This window comes from Arvicanthis niloticus, chromosome 26 (assembly GCF_011762505.2).
Source record: "Arvicanthis niloticus isolate mArvNil1 chromosome 26, mArvNil1.pat.X, whole genome shotgun sequence".
Lineage (NCBI taxonomy): Eukaryota > Metazoa > Chordata > Mammalia > Rodentia > Muridae > Arvicanthis > Arvicanthis niloticus.
Window position 1 is genome coordinate 4,565,971 of NC_133434.1, and position 21,734 is coordinate 4,587,704.

Below are 21,734 nucleotides of genomic sequence, written 5' to 3' on the forward strand. Positions count from 1 at the left end.
AAACAAAACAAAACAGGAATATTCTATTGCCACTAATCTCTTCTGGTTTTCATTTAATCCGCTAAAACTTTTCTTAAGATATAAATGCTATCTCAAAGCCTACCAGTATATATATTTCCTGTCACAATACTAGTCGTCATCACAGAGAACTAACTAATTCTAGAAATAAGCTTCATGCTCCATCCAGCTTCCTACACATGTTTTCAGGTTTGAATCTGAAGCAGGCAACCAGGAACAAAGTCTGTGTACCTTGGATGTACTTAATAGACTGTGGTCCTAAAACCTTTCTGAGCTCTGTGTGAGTATGGCATTTAAAATGTTTACGTTTTCTATGATTCCTAACAGTAACCTTTGAGGTCTCCAAGAAGATGAGAGAGCCCCTGCAACAACAAATCCACCTAGAGTGTGGTAATGCTACCACTGGGCAAAACTGCCCCATGCATCTCCTGCCATCAGGTTCTGGGCAAACAGTGCACACCTATGGGTTGGCTGCTCTGTTCTACTTAGCCCGATTGCCACTAAGCTGACAACCACCACCCCAAGTTCAGCTTCATGCTACAAACTGTTCAGGCCATTCAGATTACTCTGTTCATAGGAGACTGACACGAACATTTTACAAAATTTTGAGCTCAAAAAATATTTAATCCTAAAATTGCCAAATACAACCAAGCTGGACATTGTGGAAAGCTTGACAGAAATACCTTCATTACTGTAAATAGTTTTACTGTGTTAGAGTTACAATTTTTCCTTTTTATTTAGACAAAGAGGGGGATATGGGAATGATATAGGAATAATAAAAATAAAGGGTAAATTACTGAATCTACTCTTAAACTATAGAGTGACTACTGGCCAAAAACCTTCCATTAGTATGGATCTTTGTATACTGATATAGAATTGGGGTTGTGTTTGGTTACACTGGTGTAGATCTTTGTATACTGATGTAAAATTAAGGCTGTATTTGGTTACACTGGTATAGAATTTTGAATACTGATCCAAACTTATATTTGTTACAACATACTGTGTAATAACTCTTTAATTTATTGTACCTATATAATTCTTAAAAGAGCAATGTTCTAGTCCTTTTAAAAGCTGCTATTATAAACTGTTTAGGATAGTTAAGAAATATAAGTTAATAGTCAGACAATCAAACTTGTGGTCATGTTAGCTCCTAGTTTAATTTATTACAGAAATATGTTCCCAAGGTTGAACAGGTAGTAAATATTCAGAAACAATCAACATTTGCCTATTCAGATATATTATAGACAGATGGTCTTCAAAAACCTCAAAGATCTAGAGAATATGGCATTTAAAGATGTTTTGTTAATTTGAGGCTTTTTTGACACCGAGACATGTCAGCATCCCCATACTACTTCAAGGACGATGGATATCAAAGAAACTCCATATGGAGTTTGCTTCAAAGGTGTCAAAGCTAGCCACAAGGCAAAAAGCTGCCCTTGCCTTAATTGCTAACAGTAAGCTATCCAAGCTGTGGACAAGCAGGACATAAAAAGTCAACTGCCAAACTCTGCCAGGACAAGACACACAAGTCCTTCATAATTCCTGCTTCACGGAAAAATCAGTCACATATTCTAGGCCAGTAGGCTGAAGAGACAGATGCTCCAGCACTGCAGAGGAATCTTGGGTGACTATTCAGATAGCCATCAGTCTTTGTCGTTTCTATAGTTTTGGAACTGCTTTGTACTTCCTATTTACTCGGGTAATATTGATCCTTCTCGAGTCTTGATGGGGTTGAAGACTAGCTAGTTATAATCTCACAATTAAGCTTAAGTTGTTTAGGATTTAAGAAAATGTTTAAAGGTCTTAAAAAAAAAGTTGATAAATACAAATGGGCTGGACATTGTGAATGTAATTCTTACCAGACAGTATATAGTTTGTGGATGTTAGAGAAAGAGTCTTTTATTTTTATTCAGATCAAAAAGGGGAAATGTTTCGGGATACTTGAGCACACTGTGAACCCCAAGATTGTACACTGGGAAAACCTGTCTCTACTTGTGGTGTGGTTCAGTCCTAGCGTGTCACCTTTAATCCAAGAGCTTTCTGTTTGCTGTAAACAAGATTAAATAAAGTCAACCATAGGTCAAGAGGCAGAGCAAGCAACCAGCTGACAGGGAGTGAACACAGGAAAATACCACAGAGAGTGAGAGGAAGTCAGGAGGAAGGATAGAGAGATGAACAGGAAGTAGAAAGGAGGGACATTCCGTTTAATTAGGGTATTGAAGACCGTGTGGGGAAGGGGAACTGGGTCTTTCCTTCTGGAATACTGGCTGAGAAGGAAAGTCAGCTGGGTGCTTTCAAAGCGTCTCTGATCTAGCACGCTTTCACCACAGCATCTGACTCCTGAGTCTTCATCTGGTGAAATCAGACAATTGGGATTTTGTTTTAAAAACAAGAAATATCTAGAGTTAAGCAACAGAAACATTTATAATATGCAGCCTCAGTGGTAGCTAGAGGAAAATGTATAGACAAATTCAAATTAGAAAAAAAAAAAAAAAAAAAAAAATCCTGGGCTGGAGAGATGGCTCAATGGTTAAGAGCAATGACTTCTCTGCCAGAGGTCCTGAGTTCAATTCGCAGCAACCACATGGTGGCTCACAACCATCTGTAATGGGATCTGTTGTCCTTTTGTGGTGTGTCTGAAGACAGCTGCAGTGTAGTCATATAAATAATAAATAAATAAATCAAAAAAAGAAAAAATCCTATAATTATTTTACCCAAAATGTTATTAGTGCGTGCTCGAGTCAGAGTCTCACTATGTAGCTCTTGGCTAGCCTGGGACTCTATGTAGACCAAGCAGGCCTCAGACTCATAAAAACCCACCTACCTCTGCCTCCCAAGTGCTAGGATTAAAATCATGTGCCACCATACCCAGCCCCAAAATATTATTTTAAGCTATAATGTGAACCATAGATAGAAAAGACAAAAAAAAATATGATAGAGGAAAAAATGAAGAGAAGGAAAAATATAGTATCAAGAAAATCAAACATAAGGTCTCTAATTGAATAAATTTGCCTCGAATAAGTCTCTACTCACACCTGATTTCAGAGACTAGACTTTAGATTTCTAAGATCCAGATTGAGAGGTGGGACCTTTAAGATGTGTTTGGGTCTATAGAGCTCTTCCCTCTGGATAAAGATGTAAAGTTATGGAGGGAACAGGTGCCTTACTGGAATAAGTTCCTCATAAAAGGATGAGTCCTCACTAACCCCAACACATCTGCCTTTCTCTCTTCTACCATGAGATGAGGCAGTCCCTGGAACCATGAGCAGAAACACTTCAGCCTATTATAAATAACCCTGTCTGTAATGTGCTGGTTCAAAGGCACGGTGGTACTAAGACAAATACCCTCATCTGTCTCAACCCTGAGTGGCTAGACAATCCTATTCCTCTGACACCCAGCTCCGATGGCCCCGCTCTTATGAACTGTCCCAGGTATTTCTAAATAACTTACGCTTTGTTCCCACAAGCTACTGTTTATACACTGATTTGAGCACTAAAAATATAGAATCTTATAGTTATTGGTTTGTATGTCTTGCTCTATATCCTTTGACCTTCACAATTAGAGATTTAGAATGCCCAAATTATACAGCAAAGCGTACTTTCATATTATAGGATTAGTGAGCTTTTGTATCTTGCCCATGAAATAATAACATCTGATCAGGGGCTTCTTTGTGTCACCAGACCATATTATACAAGTTATTATAGAGTAGATGTTTGAAAAGTGGTAATGACTGTGTGTGTGTGTGTGTGTGTGTGTGTGTGTGTGTGTGTGTGTGTGTGTCTGGGGTTCAAACCCAGGGCGGTGCATATGCCAGACAAGTATTTTATCACTGATTGTACATTTCCAGGCCTTTTAAAGCTGGTCTCATCAGAGAACCTTGCAGCAGACAGTAAAGGTGCAGAGACAGACTGCGAAATGCCCAGCCCTAAACATGATCTCCATATCACATCCTTTCTTCCAAGGCTCAGGGATTGTTGTACAAGAGTGGGTAGAAGGGTACAGAGCCAAAGAAAGTAGATGACAAGGTGTCTTTGGGACGCAGCAGGCCAGCTGCACAATAAACTCAGAGAGATTGTGACAGTATGCAGAAGACCTGGGCAAGCTCAAGGCAGACCCAACCCCAGCAGGAAGAGATGAGGTGAGCATGAAGTCCCATTTTAGCCAAGGAGCTATTGGCAACTGACAGCTCCTGAGAGAGGAAGAGGCCATTTTCTTCTCTTTCTGTAGTCACAGGTAAGTCAATCACACTCCAGTGGAAGGCTACATACCCAAGAATATATGGATAGTATGAATTAGACTTGATGGGTATTTAAAAAAATTTTTTTTTTGGTGTAGGGAATTAGGTGCATCTGGGAAAAGTCTGGGGGAGGGGAGGGAGTGAAAATGATTGTATGAAATTCTAAAAGAACTATTTTATGAAATTAAATAATGGCCAGGCGGTGGTGGTGCACGCCTTTAATCCCAGCACTTGGGAGGCAGAGGCAGGCGGATTTCTGAGTTCGAGGCCAGCCTGGTCTACAGAGTGAGTTCCAGGACAGCCAAGGCTATACAGAGAAACCCTGTCTCAACCACCCCCCCCCAAAAAAAAAAGAAAGAAAAAAGAAATTAAATAAACATTTAAAAATTTAAAACGCCAGTCCCATTGCTTTTCTATGACCGACTATGTAGCCTAGGTTGGCCTCCTGACTCTGCCACCATAGGTATATGAGAGATATTCTCTATCTTTTATTAATAACTGAAATTGGGTCCTTTCAACCTCTGTACTATTGGTTTTAGGAGCCAGGTAACTCACGGTTGAAGCATCTCGTACACTATGGAACACTTTGTAGCATAGTCGAACTGTAACTACTAACCTCCATTCAGGTCTTTCCCATGACAGCAAATGTCAGAACCCCAGACATCTGCTATGGGGCTGTTTAAATATTAATCTAAAGTCTCTAGATAAACTACTGTAATTGCTTCCATTTAGAGACAGGGAAAGGTAGAAGCCAAAAGACTAAGGTTAAAAAAAGGGGCCAATAACACAACAAAACATTCAACCAGGAACTGACTTAGGATGAAACTATCATCTCTCTGGGGCCCCACTCTAATAAAACTAACCCATGATGGACTGGCTCACTAGATCCCAAGTGTGATGACTATTCAAGTTTTATAGATGACTATTCCAAGTTGTGACGGTTGTCAACTTGACTACATCTGCAATGAACTATCATCTAGAAATGGAGGACACATCTATGATCCAGATCTTGAGGATGGAAGACACAGGCTTCTGACACGGATCTTGACATAGAGATCTTGAAGCATAGTGGCCATGAAAAACTCAGGCCCAGGCAAGTTAGTACATGCATTTAATCCCAGGAGACTGAGTCAAGCGGATCTCTGAATTCAAGGCCAGCCCGGGACAGAGCAAGTTCCAGATCCAGGTGTGGTGGTATATATCTTTAATCTGGGCCACAGCTGCTGGAGGCCTACATAAGGACATTAGAAGAAAGAAGATTCTTCTTTGACTGCTTGCACTTACTTGCCAGCACATATGTTGGAACCTACTTCTACAGAAGACCAGCTAAAACAACGAGCCTCACGGGACTGAGCAACTACTGGACTCCTGGACTTCCCATTCCCAGCCGCCCACTGTTGAGTTAGTTGAACTACAGACTGTAAGTCATTACAATAAATTCCCTTAATATACAGAGACAGTCCATAAGTTCTGTGACTCTAGAGAACCCTGACTAAGACACCAAGCGTCGGCCATCTGTGGCCCTTTGAAACAACTAGAGAAGTCAGGAACTCTGGCACACAAAGTCGTTTAAGTGCTTGCAGCAGTTATAAAGAGCTGTCTTAACTCTTTCTTAGGTCACTCTCGCCAGGAGACAAAACTGCTAGTACCCAAAGCCCTGGTGTCCCTCTGGAAGCTCCCTGGCATGTTTTCAATACACATGGACACCAGACTAGCAAGCATATAGACACGTAATATCCTCTTGGTAAGCCAAGTCTCCAGGGCTCTGCAAACATGTGGCCTCAGTCTAAGACTCTACTGGACCTGTTTCCACACATTTCCCTGCATGTCCAGGTTGAGTCTCCATGATGTCAGCTAACCCACAGCAACTCTTCTTAGCTTAGTGTTACTACCAGTATCTCACAGGGACGTCAAGCAGGACTTGAATATAATGTGGTTAATGCAACCTCATGGGCCCCGTATCTCAGTAGAGGGTCAACGCCCTGGTTCTACTTTACCGTGATTCCCATTTGATGGCTTACCTCCCCATGCCAACGAAGATCCACATGACTTGTCTTTGCAGATCTCCAGGGACCCACATTACCAAGTCCGTTCTTCTTTCTTCATTGCCTAACTCTTCTCTCATGCGTCTTGCCTCAATGACTTGGTGAGGGAAACTAGGCACACACCTTACTTTGGCCTCTGCACTGGCTGCATGCTAGGCGTGAGGGTTTTGTCTAGACACAGGCTTGGATATCTATGCATCTAGCTCTTCACTCACCTTCTCCACACTTCCCAACAGCCATCCCCCACACAGCTAATGCTCCCCTACCTGTAATTTTTGTTGTTGTTGTTTTTCTTCTTCTTGCTGCTGTACCACCAATAATTAGAGCTGTGCCTGGCACACAGTCAGCTCTCAATACAAATTTGTTGGGTTAACGAATGGATCTGTTCATCAGGAATCACTGTCATAATATATAGAGTGGTACAAGAATGGAAGACGTTGTGGTAATAGGTCGCACTTCTGGTACAGGCCTCAGTAACGTCCTAGCTGCATGTCAGTCCTCATTCCTGTGTAGTGTGATCACAGGAGGTCTAAGGTGAGACTCTTCTCCCAGGCTCATTTAGAGACGGCAGAGGAAAATGAAAATGAGTAAATGAATGCCTCCCAGCCGCCTGTGGAAGGTGGGGTTGTCCTACATCCATCCAAGCACAAATAAAAAGGGGGCACACAATCTTTCCAATGTTATCACAAGGGTCTCTCTGGTACCCTTCTTTGGGCTCCACACCCACTCTAATACCCCAGCCTGGAAGACTTTCATGTAGAAACACTGTACCATCCATCTAATACAGTATCTTAATGATTGATACAATGTCAAGACATCCATGTGCTGTCATCACAGTCACAAGACATTACATGGAGCCACCTGAAAGTTATACTTCTGGCGTTTGCCTAGAGGGGCCGACACCAAATTCCATAAATTCTCAGGGCTAGAAAGCTGAAGCCCATGTGACCAAATGGCCAGTCAGGAGGCCAGGTCAGGGCCAGGATAAATAAAGAAGAAATGGTTGCCAATAGTAACCTGTCCCAGATTCCTCCTAGAGGGCCTCCTGAAGATAATTCTCTTCCAATGCTGCCTACCAGGAGGCTAAAGATACTGGTATCTGAGCTGGCTCACCACCAGTACAGCCAGGTCCTCTCTCCTCTGGCCCTCAGATGCCTTATCTGAAAATAGTGGATTATACTAGCCCTGATCTGGCCACACAATACCAACAAGCCCACATGACTTAAAATACTTGGGTCGGGTCACAAGATGGCTCAGTGGGTAAAGGTGTTTATCCCCAACACTAATGACTTGAACTTGATTCCAGGACCCTTATACTAGAAGGAAAGAATCTTCTCTTGAAAGAAGCTGTCCTCTGCCTTCTGTGAATGTACATGGGCATTCACATGTGTACACACAAATGCGCAAGCACACACACACAGAGTAAACAAAAAATGAAAAATAAATGGAAAAATACTTAAAGTACTTAAGTGGCCAGTTAACACTGACAAGGGTTCTAAGTAGAAACATTTGCTGACTTCACAGACATACTAATTTTTAAAAAGCAAACTTACCACCTAACTACAGTAAGTACACATTGAAAGTATAATATTTTGACAATATTACAATATTAAAATTAATTTCACCACTTTATTTTTATCTTTTTCAAAACATGATCCAGTACTTGGGAGGCAGAGGCAGCATGATCAGGAGTTTAAGATCATCTTCAGCTATACAGAGCAGGTCTGAGGCTAGCCTAGGCTACATAAGACCCTGTCTCAAAACAAAACAAAGGCTGAGGTAAATGCAATTGCCACCAAGCTTCATGACCTAGATTTGGTTCACAGGATCTATGTAGTAGACAAAGAGAATCCACTCCCATAAGTTGCTCTCTGACCTCCACACGTACACTGTGACACGTGTGTGTGCATGTGTATGCACACGTATACACAATAATGAGAAAATAATTTTTGTAGACCAGGTTGGCCTCAAACTCACAGAAGATACTCTTGACTCTGGCTCCCAAGTGCTGAGATTAATGTTGTACACCACTTCTTATTCTATTTTACGTGTGTGTATGTATGTGCCTGAGTGCATATATATGTGCACTGCATGCATGCAGGTCTCTGCAGAGCCCAGAAAAGAGCATCAGATTTCCTAGGTGGAGTTACAAGCCATTGTGAGCTGCCCAATATGGATGTTGGAAACTGAATCTGGGTCCTTTGCAAAAGCATCAAATACTCTTAACCACTGAGCCATCTGTCTATGGCCCCATTCTAGGTGGCTGACGGTTATGGTTCCCCTTCTATTTTTATTAGACAGTACTAAGCCAGACAGTTTGTAAGTTAGAAGACTGCTCCCCCTGCCTTTGACTTCTCTTAGGCCATCTAGGTCCTGAGCATAGAAGCACAGTACAAGGTAACAATGTCTTGACTGTCCATAGGCTCTTCTCTGTCCCCACTCAACCTCTTTCTCACCTGCCATCTCGCCCCAATGGCTACTTTTTGCAAACTTTCTCAGAGCCCACCTCTATGAGGAACCATTTTTAAGTGAATGGGCAAGTCAGATGAAGCTGGACAGAGCCTTCTGTCTTCTCCTGGCCAAGAGCTGCATTTTGGAGGCAAGCTATTGGGTCTGATCTTGCCCTCAGTCACTGCCAAGCTTTGTGACTTAGGGATGACATGGCTTCTCTAAACTTTGGGTCCTGGTCTATAAAAGGAAGGTAGAGTCCCTCCTGCAATCTCCTCGTGCCTGTAAATGGATATCTAAGTGATCCCAAGTGAGGCAAGGGGGATGCCCATGATATCAGCAGTACCCCATCTTCAAGTGTAAGAAGAAACTCCAAAACTAAAGCCATGTGAAACTGAAACAGAGGTGAAAGAAAGATGAATAAAAATATTTTGGAGACAGGATCTCCCTGCATAGCCTTGGCTGGCCTGGTAGAGTGAACTATGGAGACTAAGCTCGGCTGAACTTACAAAGATCCACCTGCCTCTGCCTTCTGAGTCCTGGGAATAAAGAGCTATGGCACCATACCCACCCTTAAATCTGTTTAAATGATTTATTTATTTGTTTTATATGAGTACACTGTAGCTGTCTTCAGACATGCCAGAAGAGAGCATCAGATCGCATTATAGATGGTTGTGAGCCACCATGTGGTTGCTGGGAATTGAACTCAGGACCTCTGGAAGAGCAGTCAGTGCTCTTAACCTCTGAGCCATCTCTCCAGCCCCTTAAATCTTTTTAAAATTGTGTTAATATTATGTTCCCAAGTGTTTTACATGTGTGTCTGTATACCATGTGCACGCCCGGTACCCACATAGGTCAAAACTGGGTATCAGATTCTCTGAAAGTGCAGTTATAGACAGTTGTGAGCTGCCATATCGATTCTGGGAATTAAACCTAGGTCCTCTGGAAAAACAGCCAGCATGCTTAACTACTACTAAGCCATCTCTCGACCCCTGAGTAAGAAATATTTTTTAAAATACTATTTTTACCTTGTATTCTTTTTTTTGGAGGGGGGGAGGGGGCGGGAGTTTAGCCGCTTCCTCCATGCTGTTATTACAAGTCCATAACACTATGCCTCGCACAGTAGTGCATTCCCGGACATTAATAGGTGAAAAAGCACAGACAGGAGGGCTCACCAGGAGCTCAAGATCCTTGCACTATGCACATCCAATTTACCTCACTGTATTCCCTCCCCCCCTTTAAATACATCTTCCTTCCCCAGTGAGAACAACTTTGGCTGTATATCCCCCACCCCACAATCTTCGCACAGGACAGAGGCTGGGCAGAGGCAAAGGCGAGAGTTGAAAGGGTTAACAGGGCCTTACAGTGTCAAAGCCAACAGTTCCAGGTTTGGGTCTGTGTTAGGACACAGTCAGTAGTGTCACACCTGTGGGATTTAGCATCAGGGTTAAGGCCAGACTCTCCGCCCTTCTTGGCCACAGCATCCTTCTAGCGACTCAGTTGCCAGGAGCCTTCTCATTCCTGAATTCGTCTTCATCGAGTCAGTCTGCTTCAGCTCCACTGTGGCAGCTACACCATGCTCTCTCTCATGTCCACTAGACCAGCCTCCCCAACACCAAACCGAATACCGGATATGCGGTAAGAAATGGACACGTTTTAAAACGAACGAATGGCTAAATAATTATCGTCTGCTCACTCGAGCAAATAAGCAAAACAACCACGAGCAGAAAGTTTCGTCAAGTTGGAAAATTCCAGACCGCCAGGCAGTGGTGGCGCACGCCTTTAATCCCAGCACTTGGGAGGCAGAGGCAGGCGGATTTCTGAGTTCGAGGCCAGCCTGGTCTACAGAGTGAGTTCCAGGACAGCCAGGGCTACACAGAGAAACACTGTCTCAAAAAAAAAAAAAAAAGAAAAAAAAAAAAAAAAAAGAAAGAAAGAAAGGAAGAAAGGAAAAGAAAGAAAGGAAGAAGAAAGAGAAATTTCCAGACCCTTTTTTGTGCTGTCCTGGACACCCGAGGCATGGAGGTTTGCAAGAGTCTCACACTGGGAACTCAGGGCCAGCAAGGGTGACTACTATCTGCCAAATGCCTGCAGCTACTTTCAAAAGGACACCATTATCAGGTTTATCACAAGGCACACACGGTTTCTGCAGATGTGACAGTGGACATCTCTACTCAACTCAACTACCACCAGGTCCAAGCTGCTGGAGGACACCAGAAGCTGAAGACAGCAGACTCTGAGTGGCCCCAGAAAAGATAAGGGCCCACTGGCGCCCTAGTTCTCTTTCCTCCTCACATCTTTCTCAAGACAGCTTGGCATTAAACACGGGGACCCAGCTGAGGAGGGCTTGAAGCACTGGCTGCAGAGAAAAGGGCTATGGACTCTGAAAAACCTGAAGTCCGGACTCAGTCTCTGCAGCCCAACTGGAATCCCTCGTCTAGAAAAGGGGGTGCCAGCTTCAGGAGTGCAGTTTTAAATTCAGCACTCATGAGGCAGTGGCAAGCAAGGGGTGAGGTAGTTAATATACCTTTAATCCCCACACTTGGAAGCTGGGGGCAGAAGCAGGTAGCTCTCTAAGAGTTCAAGGCTAGTTTATATAGCAAGTTTCAGAACAACAAGGGCTACAGAGTGTGACTTTGTCACCAAAACAAAACACCTACATAAAGACCCAAAACAACAAAATGAGATTACCAAGACTAAGTTTCCAGAGGAGAACACATTTAAGACATATGTTTTTTTTAAGCCCATAGGCTCAGTGCTGGACCAGTACAGAGCAGGCACTTGGCATCACACAGCAGCGCCCATCCCCCTCCAGTTCTGTCCCACTCCAGAAAGGAAAACGGCTCAGCCACAGCTCCTACCCATACCCAAAAGTGTGCTCGCCTGTCCTCTCAGTGGCTGCCTCTACTCCTGCACCCACAGCACAAAACTGCAGTTGCCTGGAAAGACAAGAGGAAGGGCCCTGCCCAGACTCTGCCAGGCACTCAGCACTCACCCACCTGTTGGCCCAGATTCGTGGGCACATTGGTGGGATGCAGCATGGTAGAGCGAGCAGGAACGAGGTAGTCTGAGGAAGTTGTTTTCACTGTTGCCAGGCAGCACCCGAGGGCTCCTGAGCAAAGCTTCTTTGCTGTCTCTCCAGAAGAGACTTTTCCAGAGCCACTGTCCGCCTCACAGTGGTGCACACGGCTCAAGATTCAGGCTTCAAATGAGTCACACATAATGCATGTGATGTACAAGTATCAGCAATCCCACAAATTGAAAAAAAAAAAAAAAAAAACCAAAAAACCACTGAGCCAAAGAAAAACAAAGGACACAATTAGATCCAACAGTTCTACTTCCGGGTATGTACCCAATGGAAGTGAAACCATGATACCCAAGAAATTTATGTCCTACAGCACTGGTCAGTCACAAGATCCAAGGGTCTAAGAAAGAAGGACCTGATCAGGAACATTTGGTACCCATGTTTCATGGAAGACTGTTCAGTCACATAAAATTCTGACCATTTGCACGTAATGGATGAACACTGAGGACAGTATGCCAAATGAAACAGTGAAGTCGCAAAGACACACGCTATCTGATTCGACTTACAGGAGGTACTCAGTAGTCATAGGAACAGAAAGTAGAAACGTGGTTGAGGGGATAAGGTGGGGAGCAGCAAAACGAATCGTCCAGGGGGCGGTTCAACTGTTTCTACTTCACAAAATGAAGAGTTCTTCAGCGTGACGGTGGAGATGGCTACACACGATAAATGTACTTAACGTCCTTGAACTATGCGCTTACGATTGGCTATGAAAAGCGTTAGGAGGATGGCTTAATCCGTCAAGTGCTTGCCCTGAAACCCAAGGACCTGAGTTCAGTTTTCAAAACCCATGGAAAGATCCCTGCATCGATTTGAATAAACCTAAAAAAAATTATATTTATTTTATGAGCACGGCAGTACACACCCAGAGAAGCCTGATTGGTGAGCTCCAGACCAATGACAGGAGATCCTATCTCCAAAACAGAGGCAATGTTCCTGAAGATGACACTGTAGGCTGTCCTCTGGACTCCACATGAACACACACACACACACACACACACACACACACACACACATTAAAATTTTTAAATGATTAAGATGAAAAGTATGTTATGATTATGTATTTTCCCATAATTAATCAGGGAGTCATGTTTGATGGTACATGCTTGTAATCCTAGCCTATAATTCTAGCACTTAGCTGAGATAGAAGACAAGAGTTCAAGGCCAGCCTATTCTATACAATCAGAAAATGTATTTAAAAGAAAGAAAGAAAGAAAGAAAGAAAGAAAGAAAGAAAGAAAGAAAGAAAGAAAGAAAGCCATACACACCTCAACGTCTAGCAATTCCATTCCTGGGTGTACCCCAGAGTAAACCTCCCTTTCATATAAACACCCCATCCAAGAGCAATATAACAGCAGAACAGAGAAATAGGTACCAGGTCGGGCGCTGGCTACGTAAACTGTGGTCTGTTCACACAATTGAGCACTCCTTAAACTGACTAATTAATCCACGTGGATCGATTCAGATAAACCTAAAGGTATAAACTTGACTTCCATGTGTTAAAAGTGGATAGAGTATGGCTTAGAAAACAATACTGTTTGTACTGTATGAGTGTGTGAGTCCTGTCTGTTCGCACGCACTGGAGCGTGAATTGTGTGCGTGTGATCTCAGAGTAAACAGAGGTATACCCAACTTTGAGTGACAATTAAATTCTGGATATATGAGAAGAATAGAATTGAGTGTAGATGAAATTTTTTAGTGTTATACTTGTATCCCTTTCCCTCACCTTCTCGCCTTTCTGTCTTCCTCCCTCCCTGTGCTGGGATTATACTTAATGAACAGTTTGACTACATCCTCTCCCCGCCCCCGCTCACCTCCCCCCCCCTCCCCCCACCAGTCTCCCGCTTCTGCCTCACCTTCACATTTCTTTCCTTTTTGGTACTGCTGTGGATCAACCCTGGGTCCTCCTCTGTGCTAGGTAAGGGCCATACCACTCAATCCTTCACTTTTTTTCTCTTAAAGGGAAAAGCAAGTCTGACTACATGAGAAAAAATCTTCACTTTTACTAACTTCATGATTTGGCTGGTTAGTGCTAGTCGCATGTTTTTCAGTTGAGGGGCTGGGGATGTGGCTCATCAGGAAGAATGTTTGCCCGGCACATGCAAGGCCCAGGCTCAATCCTCAGCACTGTATAAGCCAAGTGTGATGTTTTGTGTCTGTCATCTCAGGTCAGAAGTTCAAGGTAATTCTTGGCTCCATAGTGACTTTGAGGCTAGCCTGAGCTACGTGAGACCATGGGGGGAAAAAAAAATCAAAGTAGAACAAAGGGGATAACCACACAGCTTCCTGTGAAGAGTATAAACGACACATATGAGAAGATACTACATGGAAAAATCATCTACACGGAAAAAATCGCAGCCCGGGGGAGAGCCCCTGTCCAGCATACACAAGGCCCTAAGTGACAGCCCCAGCACCAGAGTGAAAACTCCAAATCCCAGTGTGGCTGGGGCACCATTTTCCTTCACTGATCTTCACAGAGCTCTAAGGTGCACATGATGAAAGAGGAGAAGGGAAATGGGGCCCCGTAAGTGGAACTGAAAACCAAGTCAACTTTGTGGGTAAAGATTGGGCAATATTTATTAACATCCTTGTTCTCCCGGAATCCACCGCCAGAAGTTTACTCTGCAGAGAGAAGCCTTGTGTTTGCACAGAGACCTGTCTATCAAGGTCCTTAATAGAGCACCTCTATGTATATTTTATCATTGTTTTTTTGTAGACAAATCTCACTATACTGCCTATACCAGCATCAAATTCCTATGCATAACCACCCCTTCCTTCACTCTTCCTGGGGCTGGAACTATAGGTACTTGTCACAGCACTGAGCTCCCGGCTCTTTGTATATCAGCAAAAAGTGGAAACAATGTAAATATATAGCCACACAGACTTGTCTAAATGCTATAACGACAGAGATTGAAAAATACTAAGCAGCTGAAAGAGAATATAAATCTACATGTTCCACCATCAAGGGATCCCTAAAGTCCAATATTAAAATTTTAAAACCAGGTAGAAGTGTTTTGTACATCTCCAGATTCACTTTTAGCCAAAGGTTACGTGCGTGCACACATATATCTGCGTATGAATAATTTAATCAGAAGGATGCCGGAACAAACAAAGGTGGTTGCCTTGAAAGGGGAGAAGAGCTTAGAATGGAAGAGACATTGTTCATTTGGGGGGATTTGTCTTTAAAAAAAATTTTTTTTTTTTATTATAAGTGAAGGCAAGATCTTATTGTGTTGTCTAAGGTGGCCCCAAACTCACAATCCTCCTGCCCCAGCCTCTGGAGTACTAAGACTACAGGTGTGAGCCACTATATCTATTTGAAACTTGTATGTAAGATGTGTGGGGTGTGTGTGTGTGTGTGTGTGTGTGTGTGTGTGTGTGTGTGTTCATCTGTCTGTCCATCTATCCATCTGTGTGTATTAAGGCAGGTCTCATACAGCATTGGCTAGCCTCTAGCTCACTCTGAGGATAACCTTGAACTCCTAATCCTCCTGTTCCCATCTCTCAAGTGATGTAGTCAGAGGTGTGCACCACCACATCTGGCTTTGGATGTTTAACTTTTTTTTTTTAACTGGTGAGTACAATATACTTTTAATTGGGGAAAAAAAAAAACCCTCAGTGCGAAGAAGAGAGACATAATATAAACTGCTAAAATTAAGACTACAATGTTAGAGTCTCACATACCTGAACCTGACTTCTGAATTAACCCATCCGTTTTGAGACTCCAGGTCACGGGTTTTCTGCTGTGTGACTGAGGGTGAAAACACAGCAGCTCCATCTGGTCGAGTGACTCAAAGTGGCAGAGAACGGTGGCTGTTTGGTTTGCTGCTGAGGTGGAAGCAGCTGATCTCGGTCTAAAGGACACACGTGCAGCTCCTGCCTTACTCACACACCTGTTCTTCTTATCCTTCTTTGTGTCCCGCTCCAAGGACAAAGACCAGCACAAATACACACTGGACACACACACACACACACACACACAATCCAGGATGGATCATTCAGCCCTCTCTCTGCTTAGTATATGGTTCAGGACCATGCGTGGATGGAGAGCTTATGTCTAATGAACACAGCAGCTCTGTATAGCTAGCAACACCACATATGACAGCCATGTCTTCTGCAAAGACCTAGGAGTACAACATGCCAGGAGTTTGCCAGCGCTCCCCCGAGACAGTTATCTGTGTTTATAATTCTGTGTGTCACTTCCTCTTGCTCTCACATTCATCGGTGGTTTCAGAGGAACTGATCTTGCACCTGGTGACCAGCTCTGATGATTCTAAGATTGCTGGCCAGAACCCCAAAGTGAGGTCTCAAGTCCCACGAGGCAGCAGGACAGCCATGAGCAATGCCTCCCTTACCTACTCCTCAAAAGAGCAGGTCTAGGACAACTCCTGTCCTAATGCAGTTCACCTAGGCTCCGAAAATACAAGGGTCGTGGTACATGACTTTAATCCCAGCACTCTGGAGGCTGAGGCTGGTGGATCTCTGAGTTCAAAACCAGCCTGGACTACAGAGTGATTCCAGGACAGCCAAAGCCACAGAGAGAAACCCTGTCTCAACAAACAACAAGAACAACAACAGGTTGGACACAAGAGCAGAAACAAGACAACAGGTCCACACAGGTAGACTTTGTACTTAAGTAGGGGTAGACATATGACCAATAGAGAGATAATGAAGGTAATGTAATGATGTCTCATACTGTGAAGCCACTGACCCAGGGCAGTGGTGCGGAGAGTAACTGGGCAGGTCCTCTGCAATCCAGTTAGGGTCCTCTCTCAAAGAATTTGGTTTTAACCTGAGATCTACACAAGATGGGGACAGAAGACTGAGGACTGAGAAAAACACAAAGACCCAAATTTGTCAGATGCAAAGACGGTCAGAGATGGCCAAATGTGGTATCAAGGATGCCGCCACGGGTACCAGGAGATCTAAGACCCTGCACAGACCATCAAGGGACACGGGGTTGTTTAGATGTCGTGACAAGTCACAGCAGGGTATTAGTGAAGGAGTGATGTCACTGGATGACATTTTAAAAGATTCCTGGAGCAACTGTGCAGCCCTGAGTAATTCCATGTAATATTTAAACTGTTTCATTCACTCCTGCTCTCTCGTTTGTATTTATAGATGGTGAGTGTCTGTTTCCTCCTGCCCAAGATCACCACCCCAGGACCACACTCACACCCACACCTGAGAACACAGCCAAATCTGGAGAGTTCACAGGCACACCGGGGAGGAAGGTCACCTACTCTTTCCTCTCTCTCCAAGTGCAGTATCTCTCTGACAGTTGATAGTCAGTGCCCAGGCTCTGGGATGGTTCTACATGACGCAGCCAGCCAGCTAGACCTTGGGCAGACCCTCTTAGCCTGGATGGTACAGGCACCAGCCCTCCAGACAGTACCACTCTCTAAGCAGCATCTTCCAGAGCAAGTTCCTTCTGTAGTGAATGGCCCTCTCTAGCTCAGAAAGAGGCATTCTGGCCTACAATGGACGCTTTTACATTCTAAAACAGCCTCACGAGCTGAAAATACTGCAACTCTAAAACGTATTTCATACCCATGATCTATATGCTAAACATCTTATCTTGACAACCCAGTCGACTGTGGGAAGGGCATCAACGTTCACCCTGTGACTTTGTGGCTGGAAGGGGTTCCGGTGCCTGCCTTTTACCAGCATTACAAGATAGCCATCCTGCATATCACTGGCCTGGTAAAGTGTAAAATCCAAAACCCTACTTGGTGTGTACTGCCTTTATATATTAGAAAAGTTTTTTTGTTTGTTTGTCTGGTTGGTTGGTTTTTCGAGACAGGGTTTCTCTGTGTAGTTCTGGCTGCCGTGGAACTCACTCTGTAGACCAGGGTGGCCTCGAACTCAGAAATCCGCCTGCCTCTGCCTCCCAAGTGCTGGGATTAAAGGCGTGCGCCACCACCGCCCGACATGTCTTTTGCTTTTACCTTAAATCAAAGCATTGTAAACTGGGGATTAACTATGTTCCCTAACTCTCCAAGCAGAGACAAGGTAGGGAAATGTGCAGGCCAAGAATCCCCACAAAGGTGGACAAAGGTCCACCCCGAGCTGTACACCTGCTGCTGGCTGTCAGCTGTTATTTGGGAGTCTCCAGGAGCAGAATTTGATGTTAGAAGCCCCTCCCCAAATCCGCGTCATTTCTGCAGGTCTTTACTCCCCCCTCCCCTCCCCAGAACATCCGGTCAGCTCTAAGTGGGACAATGGCCCACAGTGGCAAGGAAGTCTCTAGGTATCCATAGGGAGAGACTTTCTGGATTCCTTGGAAGAGCCCAGAATTAAGGGTAGAAACAAGTGTGAAAGGCTGGCCCTGTAGAAGAGTGGGTAGTAGTATGGGAGCAAAGGGCCTCCTGGACAAATGTGAAGAGGGAGGAAGGGAAGGCCAGACCTCCCCTTACTATATCAGCCTGTCTCCAGACAAGGGAGAGGTTACAAAGAGGTGTTCTCTGAGCAGTCCTCAGCAGTAAGAGATAGAGGAGCTAGTCAGATACATGGACACACACATACACACACATACACACATATACATACATACATACATACATACACACACACACATCACACACACACACACATATAGATGACAAGGGGAGGGGAGGAAAGGGGAGGGAGGGAAGAGGCTGGTCTTCTGGGTGCTGCTGAAACAGACCAGGCTTTGAAGTCCCTGAGCAGCAGACCCTCTGGGTCAACAGGCTGGCTGGTGTTCAGGTTTTCAGAGCCTACCCAGGGCCATCTCTTGCCCACCTAGCCCCTTGAGGGGAGGGTAGAAGTTACTGTCCGAGCACGTACACCTCCATTACATCACAGAACCAAGGGACATGAGTGGTCCCTCCCTTAGTCAAACTGGCTTTGCCTCCGTAACACCTACACTTAAGCCCTCCACGGCCGTAACTTGCACATACCTCTCTGCATACCGGCCGTTACTAAGACCGCACACAGCAGCCCAGTGGCCTCCTCCATACACACAAATGCTCACAACCACAGCTCCCATTCCTTCCCCTGCCCTACCCACTCCACAGCCACGTACAGCTTCCGAGGTCTGCTGGGCCCCGAAGGCTGCACTGTCTTCCTCCATTTCTCGGTGGCTGTATTGCTCTCTGGTTTCGTTAATTTCAGCTCTGGCTCCTGCTGTTTGTTTGGTTGAAGGTCCCTGGAGCTATCTGCCAGAGAGCCTGGAGCTTCGAGGAGCAGGGAGTGGCTACATCTGCTCTCTGGGGACCTCTGAAAGTTGGAGAAAGAGAATCCCTGATCCTGAGACTTCTGTCCTTCCAAACCCAGCTTCTAAGAGGAAAGATCACCTGTTGTCATCTTCAAAGGCAGTGGGAAGGGAGCTAACAAAGAGGAGGCCACGGGAATATAAACAGAAGGAAGATACAGGGTAGAAGTCCCGAGATAGAGACACATTTCAGCCACACGGATGGACCCCTGAGACTCTAGCCAGTCAATGCTTGGGGACTGAGGACAAGAGTCCAGGTTTATTCAGCATGTCTGGGCTATATCTCACACCTACTCCCGGATGGAATAGCAGGCTCAGGTATCGGTCTTATAGAGTACTTGTGGGTAGAGACCCCACACGAACTGCAGCAGTGCCATGGGTCAAGATAAAAATCTATTAGACCCCAAACCCATACTCGGGATACCTGGTATCCTGGCCAGTAGTCCTCCTCCTGACCCTTTTAGGGACCATTCTTTCCTACAAGTTCAATATGCATGGCCTTTTGCAATACGTTTCCCGTTTCCAGAGAGAATAAACAACAAGGAATACCAGAAAGACTGAGAAACTGAGGCACAGAGAACAGACCCTGAGGTAACCTAGAAGAGGATGAATCCCCTCGGGGTGCAGGCTCCCTGTAAGACAAGAGAGGCCAGAGACACCACATTTTCTTTAGGTCTCTTCTAGTGTTCATTTTAATGATCAGGTCCCAGGCTCTGGTCCCCACCCCAATTCCAGGGTACACCTGGCTCTAGCCAGCTCAGCTGGCCTTGTCCGCCTGTTGGTCTGCTCCTGAAAGGGTGTTTTCCTCCCTTTGTCTACAAAGTGCTGCAGGGGACAGGGCCACAGATGGTGCTAACCTGCAGGCTGAGTGGAGTAGGAAGGTGGCCATCGTTCTGGAAGCAGGGCTGGTCTAGGACAAGGGACCAGAAGCTGAATGGCAAGGGAAGAAAATGAATCACTTTTTTTTTTTTAAATTTTATTTTGTTTTATTACTTTTGTTTTTTTTTCTTTTCATTTGTTTTTCAAGATAGGGTTTCTGTGTGTAGCGTTGGTTGTCCTCGAACTTGTGCTCTGTAGGTCAAGTTGGCCTCACACTCACCGAGATCCACCTGCCTCTGCCTCCTGAGTGCTGGTATTAAAGGCATATGCAACTCACCACTGCCCAGCTCTGTGGCATCTGTTCAGTTAAAGGGCAGGGTCAAGGACCAACTTCTAGGACCCATTACCAATCCCTACCTGGCATCACTCCTAAACAGGTTGGTCCCACAGCCCTTTCTTGGCTGATGTTGGCTGATGGGAGGGGTCCAAAGGGAGGAAGACAACAAGGAAAGAACGGGTGCTAGGCCTGAAACTCATCTCTACCCACTTCTGGAGGCCGGAAATGGACAGAGGCAGAATCAAAACCTCCACTCTTCTGCCTCACTCACTCTTCCTCTCAGTGGTCTCACCAGCTCCCCTCTCACCCAAACCCCTTCCTAGTGTCTCCAACTACATCTCCTCCTGTACCTCCCCTGCCCCCAGCCTAGTTACATAAGGGGCCTGAGAACACACAGAGGGAGCTTTGTTGTCAAACCAAATCCATACGGAGCCGGAATCAGCCAAGGCAGCTGTTCCCCATTCCCTCCGCCTTGGCAGGGTTGAAACTCTGGGCAGGAAGCCCCTACACGCCTCCATTTGGGAAGACGGGGGGGGGGGGGGGGCGACAAACACTGGCCCCAGGGCCCCTGGGCAGCTGAATGGGTGGCCGAGGATCAGTCACCAGTGTGTTGGACCACAGCAAGGAACCAGCTGGTCTCTAAGAGAGAACAAAGCCCCAGTGCAAAGCCAAGGTCCCAGAGACAACAAAGAAGCCAACCTAGGCCAGGGGCAGGCAACACAGTGCCAGGCTCTAGGTAAGGAGTACAGATCCACACAAGTGCATCCCAGGTTCTGTCCCGCGAGTGCACGCACGCACGCACGCACGCACGCACGCACGCACGCACGTGCGCGCACACACACACACACCAGCCCCTAAACTATCTTGCATGCAGGCAATCCAACTACACACTTACCCACACATTTACAAACATACACACACACATACATACACACCAGCCCCTAAACTATCTTGCATGCAGGCAATCCAACTACACACCTACCCACACATTTACAAACACACACACACACAAATGCACAAACACACACACACACATAAACAAACACACATACACATTTAACATCCTAAGTACAAAAGGTGTGCTTACTGGAGGGGGGCTAGGCAGAAACCTCTCTGCTCTAGCCAGCTGTCTCTCTGTCTCTGTCTCTCTGTGCGTATGTCTCTCTCTGTCTCTGTCTGTCTGTCTCTCTGTGTGTGTGTCTCTCTCTGTCTCTCTCTCTGTGTCTGTGTGTCTCTCTCTGTGTGTGTGTGTGTGTGTGTGTGTGTGTGTGTGTGTCTGTCTCTCCTATGCCTCTGGGGCAAGATTGGGAGCTCTGGGGAGCTGAAAGAGATAAAAGAGGTAGGCAAAAGGGAGTCTAGAAGAAGCAATGAATCTAGAGAGAAGAGACCACAATGTTTCTAAGAACAGTCCCCACACTCCATGAACACACCCTCTTCCCCAAGGCCTTCAGCCCTTGCCCTCTCACACTGACGAGGCCAATTCAGTCTAGTCCAGCACACTGGGCATTTCCAG

General features: G+C 45.2%; 1 protein-coding gene across 3 annotated transcripts in view; it reads right to left on the reverse strand.

The window, feature by feature from the left end:
• St3gal4 (ST3 beta-galactoside alpha-2,3-sialyltransferase 4) overlaps positions 1-21,734 on the reverse strand; it is a 49,775-nt gene that overhangs the window by 20,532 nt on the left and 7,509 nt on the right. The window contains exon 1 of one of the 3 annotated variants that reach the window (XM_076924605.1): positions 18,877-18,988. The exons of the other annotated variants lie outside the window; for them this stretch is intronic. Coding sequence (XP_076780720.1) covers positions 18,877-18,924 — 48 coding nt within the window. The 5' untranslated portion in view covers positions 18,925-18,988. Of the gene's footprint in view, positions 1-18,876; positions 18,989-21,734 lie in introns of those variants that run through there. 3 annotated transcript variants of the gene reach the window in all.